This window comes from Polistes canadensis, unplaced genomic scaffold (genome assembly GCF_001313835.1).
Source record: "Polistes canadensis isolate GaletaPanama2010 unplaced genomic scaffold, ASM131383v1 scaffold_7, whole genome shotgun sequence".
NCBI lineage: Eukaryota > Metazoa > Arthropoda > Insecta > Hymenoptera > Vespidae > Polistes > Polistes canadensis.
The window spans coordinates 1795173-1801619 of NW_014569554.1; the positions used below are offsets into that span (position 1 = coordinate 1795173).

Consider the following 6447-nt stretch of genomic DNA (forward strand, 5'->3'; position numbering starts at 1 on the left):
ATGAGTATGGAAAACACGTGGATTCCATGTTGGATACGAGGTGAAAAGATTGAGGAAATCATTTTTATTGGCAGGGATGTTCTTGCTTGGTCCACTGGTGTTCACATAATTTTTCTAGAAATTAGTAGTAAAAAACAGTTCATAAAACGTTGCATTGATCAGAATACCGGTGACGGTGCTTGTTGTCTCTCAGCACACGCCACTCTTTCGATATTTGCGTTTTCTGAAAAAACATTTCAACCGAGAATCCTGATATTTGATTATCCTACGCTAACGAAGATTTCCGAATGCGTGCGTGGATCCAAAGGCGGATATTTGGCAACTGCATTCACCGCAAACGATTATCTTCTGTCGATGGGTTATTTTCCTCATTATCCAATGGCACTTTGGTCTTGGAAAACTGGTGAAAAAATTGTCGAAGTTAACACCTGCATTCGAGATGAAGTAGGACAAATACTCAGAATTAATCAAATTGGTCCAACACTCGTAGCACAAATGGGAAAAACTTGCGGCAAATTGTTCGTATGGAGTGTCGATGTTATCGGCAAGATTTGCATTATCAAAGGTTTATAATTATAAATTGAATTTTATTTACACATTTTTAATACTTTTTACAAAAATAAAAATGTGCAGTACAGATTATGAAATAAAGTTACCAAAAGATGAGCCGATACGTTGGGTGGATTGGTGTCCTTCGCCAAGTGATCCAATTTTAGCGATCACTGATCATGATGGTCATGTATATTTGAGTAACGAGGATGGTACCGACGTGCATCGTATTGTCCTATCTCAACATTGCGAAGTATGCGAAGATTATGAAAAACCAATTATTTGTTGGTATCGTAGTGGAATCATTTTGAAGACTACATTTTGTCAAATACGTTATTACAAAAAGGATGCTAATTCTAATACTTGGAACAAAGTATGGTGCGTGTTTCTCATGATTACAAAAAAAAACATCTGCAATTACATTTGTAATTACATTTGTTCAATATTTTGATCAACAGGTCTATCAAATCTACGAACAGACCTTACATACTCGTGACACATCCTTTAAAAAATGATTGGCTATTTTACTACACTATCGAAAGACATTTGATGCAAATTCAATTTGTAGAAAAGCAAATTACACCCTCGGTAGAAAAATATTTCTGTTACGGTGTTAATTGTCGTTATATTGATTTTGTTTATCCATGGTGTCACCATGCGGTAGCAATCAGTGAAGATTTGAAGGATTTCATTGTATTAGAGTGCAAAAGTGGATTAGAAATAGGAAAAATATCTCCGGAAACGATAGGTTATATTTCCTGTCAAGCTTCGCATCCAGATTATCCATTGATCACGTTGACTACCAATCAGGGTGAAGTGTTGATGATTAATACAATCGATCCAAAGAATCCTGAGATTATTTTGAACATGAGATTATATAAAAGACCGTTGGATTTGATCAAATTTTCTTCATCCGGCAGGTTTGACATCACTTTCAACAAAAATATTTGCCTAATCTGATACATGAATTTTGTTATCACAGATCCCTCGTTGTGGCCTATAAAAAATCTGGTGATTGTTTTTGCATCAGTTTAAAAGATAATTCGTATACGGTGATAGGACAAGTTCGTTTGAAAAGAAAAATCAACGATGTTTTATTGTTTGATTCTCGAAAGGGAATTAAATTGTTTGTTTTACTTGTCACATCGATGAAATATTTCGTTGGAGAACAAATAGCCATATATGAGGTGTCTAAGGAACAAGTTAACACGGATGAGATTATCGCAAAACTGAATTTACAAACCCCATTTCGTAATGTCTACACCGTACCTGGAAATCCTCAATTAATTGTGGGTACACCTTATCTGACACGACACTTACACGTATTGAAATTATTAGAAACAACATCGGACATCATAGAAATCGTAAACGCTATGGGAACGAATCATAATTTTCGATGCGCGCGTCTCTTTGTTGATCGTAATTGGTTGACAACTGGTGCGTACGATGGTTTGATCATAATTAGAGATAAATGGATCAAAAAAATCGTAGGGACTATGATGACACATCATAGACAGGATTTTGGATCGGTCAAAGGTCTGGTTAACCCTAATGCAAATTTGGCTGTTGTCCTTGGTCACGATGGCTCGTTGGTGGGGATGAGAAAAATAGAACAAATGGTAAAATTGATGTTAGATTAATATGTTTGTACAATTGTAACGAATAAAAATGTATTTTATTTAGCGTAGGATGATGTTGCAAAGAAATTGTATCCCGTTGATGAATCTACATCTGAGAAAGAAGAAAAAGGTATACTTGCTGATTATGCTACCTTGACTACATCGTTAGTGAGTCTACTGAATCCGGCAAAAGGAAGATTAAATAAATTCGAAGAGGAGATCGATTTGACCTGGGTCGATTGGGTAAAAAGGAAAATATTAAAGGAAGAAGAAAATGTATGCGCCGTGGAAAGAAGAAGTATAATGAAGGACTTCTTGGTATTGAAGAACGTCGTCGTAGAACTGTTGAATAAGAACGAAATCGTTCCAGAGCTTGAGAGGTTACCGGTGTCGGATTTCGACCTCGACAAGGCCGAACGCGAGCACGCGATGAAAGTAGCTAAAGATGCTCGCGAAGATAAGCGATTGGAGCACGAGTTCAATTGCAGTTCTATGGACCACATTGCTGCATGGATTGAAAGAAATTATTGGGATTCACAAAAGATTCTTGCCAAGTCGATATTTTCCATAAATGGTTATCTCGAAGTGACGAATTTTCCATTAGTTGTTGAAAATTCTGATATTAAAGAAACAACCGAATTCGCACAATTTCAAAGACATTTTTTATTGAGCATCAATAAACCAGAAAATTTTCAAGCATGGCGAACATATACCGAATCACAAATAAAACTTGCCACAGTTAATCCTTTACAATTGATTCGCGAAGACGAGAGGCTAAGAATGAGCGAACTCTTGCAAGATGAGGAACGTGAGATCGACCAAGAAGAGATAGAAGAGCAAAGGGCTTTCGAAGGTAGACAAAAATTCCCGACAGATTGGTAACCGTAGATCGGATCTTTCGTATTAATATTATACTTTAACGTCGATCCCTTTCATTTTGTTCATAGGTATGACGAGCCACCGGTTCATCGAGCCATCCCCTTATTATTACTCGCAGATGGAATCTTACGGGTTCTTTCAGGTGATACTGAACAATCATTATCTGATGGACGATTGTAATAAACTTCGATCTTACTTCAATAAGATTTTTAATGAGATTTATGAGAAAAAGGAACGCGAAATGAAAGTGATTGGGGATAAAATCGAAAGGATACGTTACATTGATTCGGAATTAAAAATTATGTTCGATCGTTCGTTGCCATGTTTGCCTTCAATACCCATCTGGCATATTAAGGTATGCGTGTATCATAAATTATTATTATTTTTAAAAGATATATAAAATATATTTAATCAGAATCATCGAACTAGGAACAACCTGAGAGGATCGTACGAGTTTTGGATCACGAAGTCAAAGTTAAACCTTATATTTCACCGTCGCAACAAGAAATTTTAGACAAACAGGCTATCGAAGCTGAAAGGATCAGACAATTGTTATTAGCCGATGATTTTCGTGAACGTGCACTTATGGCAATGATGGACGGTGTGTTGGAAGTTCGTTGGGAAGACGTTATTAAGAAGGACATACCAAAACCCATGTGTATGCTGATCAAACAACCAGAAGATTATACGGTTGAAGATATTCGCGAAGTGAAAAAGTATGAAACCGATGTTGAGAATCTTATGGAAAATCGGGAACGTTATAAAAAAATTCTAGAAGCTGATTACGTTAAAGTGAAATCCTCTTTGCAAGAGGGTATTGATAAATTTAATTCCCAATTAAACGAATTTTATCTGGTTCGTATAAAAAACAAAGTACAAAATATGTTTATTAGAAAATTTGTATTATAAATTTATTCATTTTTCTGTTTATATTTTAGTCTAAATTAAAATTGAAAGCTGCTATCAAACAAATGGAATTTCATTATGTACGTGGTCGTATAAGAAATTATACACGTGTTAAAAATATTGAAAATTACGAAAAAATGTCAAATGAAATTGCGAAGAATCAACAATCCGAGACGACACTTAAGGAAGAACTGGAATCATTTGAAAATGTTCAAAAACATTTGTTAACGCCAATGGAAGCAATGTACAATCGGGAGAAAATTTTAGAGAAAAAGTTTAGATCAGAATTTCCGTCGTTGGGTAGATCATCCGTGGATCTTCTTTCGCGTCAATACAAACGTCGACCTAGAACCAATTTAAAGAACGTCACTATGACTGATTTAATCGATCTGAGTAAATGCGTGATTAATCGAACGAAATTAATTTATTTGCCGATTGTATGTAAAGAATATTTGAAAATCATTGACGAATTGGATTTACGACCGAGTACATTACCATCTTCGATAGAAGATAATCACTGGGAACATTTAACGCGAATACGACGTCAACGAATCGAATTGGAATTAAAGATCAAAGCTCAGCAATTTGAAATAGATCGATCTGAGAGAATGGTAAATGTTTATGGGGAAAAATTGAAAAAGTGTCAAAGTAATATACGGGAGCTTAAACAAAAATTAAATCGAATGAAAGAAGACAGGAGAATCTTTGATTTGAACACGGAAATACAATTGGTCATGAGAATGGGCCAGGTAGAGATTAATTTACATGGTAGTTGCAACGAAACCATGAACGCGATCCTGATACCTAGAAAAATAATCGAGGAAGTTAACGTGTTGATCGGAGGGGCGGGTGAATTTAAATTAAAAGCAGTGGAACATAAGATTGATTTTCAGAAGACTATTCGGAACAAGGAATGGGAGCATCGAACGTTGAAGATGCGTATCGATGATTTTCGAGATGATCTACGTTTCATACAGGGTACCAACGTCACTCGAGAGATACGGATATATTTGAAACGAAGGGCTAGAGGTTTGAGGGAGGACAGGACGGTCCAACGTTTGGAAAGGGAACTCGAGACGATGCAAAATCATTTTGGCAAGAGCCTCGATGAATGGGCCAAGAGACTCGAGGAGCTCGGTAAGAAGATCGATAGAACCAAGAGGAAAAACGATCTTCTCGATCTTATGATCGTGAACATGAACGTGGTAAGGTGCGAGATGGAGCACAGTCGTGATCTTATCAATGAGGAGAAGCAAAGTCGGTACATGGACCGGAAGATGCAGATGATCGTGAAGAGATCCGATCTGATCAAGGAACTTCAAGATAATTATGTAGAGCTCTTGGTTATGCAAAAGGAACACCAGCTATTACTGTTGCAACGTTATCCAACGTTGAAATGATTTCGAATATTTGACGACTCCAAAGATAAAGGGAAGTCTCGTTGATACTTTGATCGGTTTTAATCGAACCACGACTTTAAATCGTCGTCATCGTTGTTCTGATTTTCCTATTAATTGGTTTGCGAGAACCACTTATTCGTTTCTTGTAAAAATGATATTTGATCTATATATATATATATATAAAATTTCAAGAAAAAATATTATAAGACGTTTAATTGGAACGGCGTCCAATTAAATTATACCGAAAATAAAACGTTATCCGAAGAAGTAGACATTTTTGTACATTTAACTAAATTACAATCCATACTACTAGCAAGGGATTTAATCGTCCAAGTTTTCCAACGTCTTATACAAAGGACAAGCGGCAATTTGCGCGGACACATAAATCAACGCCGGTGGACGTGGTCTCGATACGGATACATAATAGCCTACCACGATCTATAGACTTTTTAAACCATAAATAACAGTACTAATAGTATAGGAGCGAGATGAATGATGCTACACGATCACGGTCCAGGTCGCCGCGAAATACGCGTACGAATCAATTTTATCTGGGAGAGTTTCCAGGTGGCCCACCTTTTCTTTTTTCTTTTCCATGCCGCGCGCGTAAAAATACAAAAAGATAAAAGAAAATAAGATAAAGATAAAAAAGCAAAAAGAAGAAGAAAGAAGAGAAAAAAACTCATACTCATTCCGTGACGATTAAACACGTTGATCTTCGCTTATCCTTACACTCTTTTCATTTCTGTTCATCCACGATCTCACGAGCCGCGAGATGCTGCTGCGAGGGTGTTCATAGTGTTCACGACGACTGTTAAGGTACAAATATTTTCAGTTTAACGAGAGAATGATTTTTATTAATGACTCGGTCTTGTCACTCTGGGTTTTGTCCCCAAATATTTTGCGTCTCTCGTCGGCGTCCTTTGCTCACGTTCGTTCCCCTGTTTCTTCTCTCGATCGTCGACAGGTTTCTTTCTTTTCTTCTTCTCGAGAAATCGATTAATCATCGAGCTTTACGGTCGCGTTAGACGACAGGACATTACGACAAACGGTAGTAGCCTTTTTTCCTTTTTTTTTTAATTTCAACTTGGAAT

The 6447-nt window shown here is 36.6% G+C and overlaps 1 protein-coding gene across 1 annotated transcript; it reads left to right on the plus strand.

Moving 5' to 3' along the window:
* Window positions 1–5353, plus strand: LOC106789965 (cilia- and flagella-associated protein 43-like). Its single transcript, XM_014754557.1, has 8 exons — window positions 1–518; window positions 634–927; window positions 1008–1469; window positions 1532–2168; window positions 2238–3021; window positions 3116–3402; window positions 3477–3902; window positions 3986–5353. Exons 1-8 carry the CDS (start codon window positions 1–3, stop codon window positions 5351–5353), a joined length of 4776 nt encoding a protein of 1591 aa, XP_014610043.1.
* The last annotated feature ends 1094 nt before the right edge of the window (window positions 5354–6447 follow it).

What these genes read in the sequence shown, in the direction of transcription:
- LOC106789965 (XM_014754557.1), top strand. Translation starts at nt 1, where the DNA reads ATGAGTATGGAAAACACGTGGATTCCATGTTGGATACGAGGTGAAAAG. An exon ending in TGAGAAAAATAGAACAAATG is followed by an intron (nt 2,169 to 2,237) that starts GTAAAATTGATG and finishes TATTTAGCGTAG; the next exon opens with GATGATGTTGCAAAGAAATT. An exon ending in TACCCATCTGGCATATTAAG is followed by an intron (nt 3,403 to 3,476) that starts GTATGCGTGTAT and finishes TCATCGAACTAG; the next exon opens with GAACAACCTGAGAGGATCGT.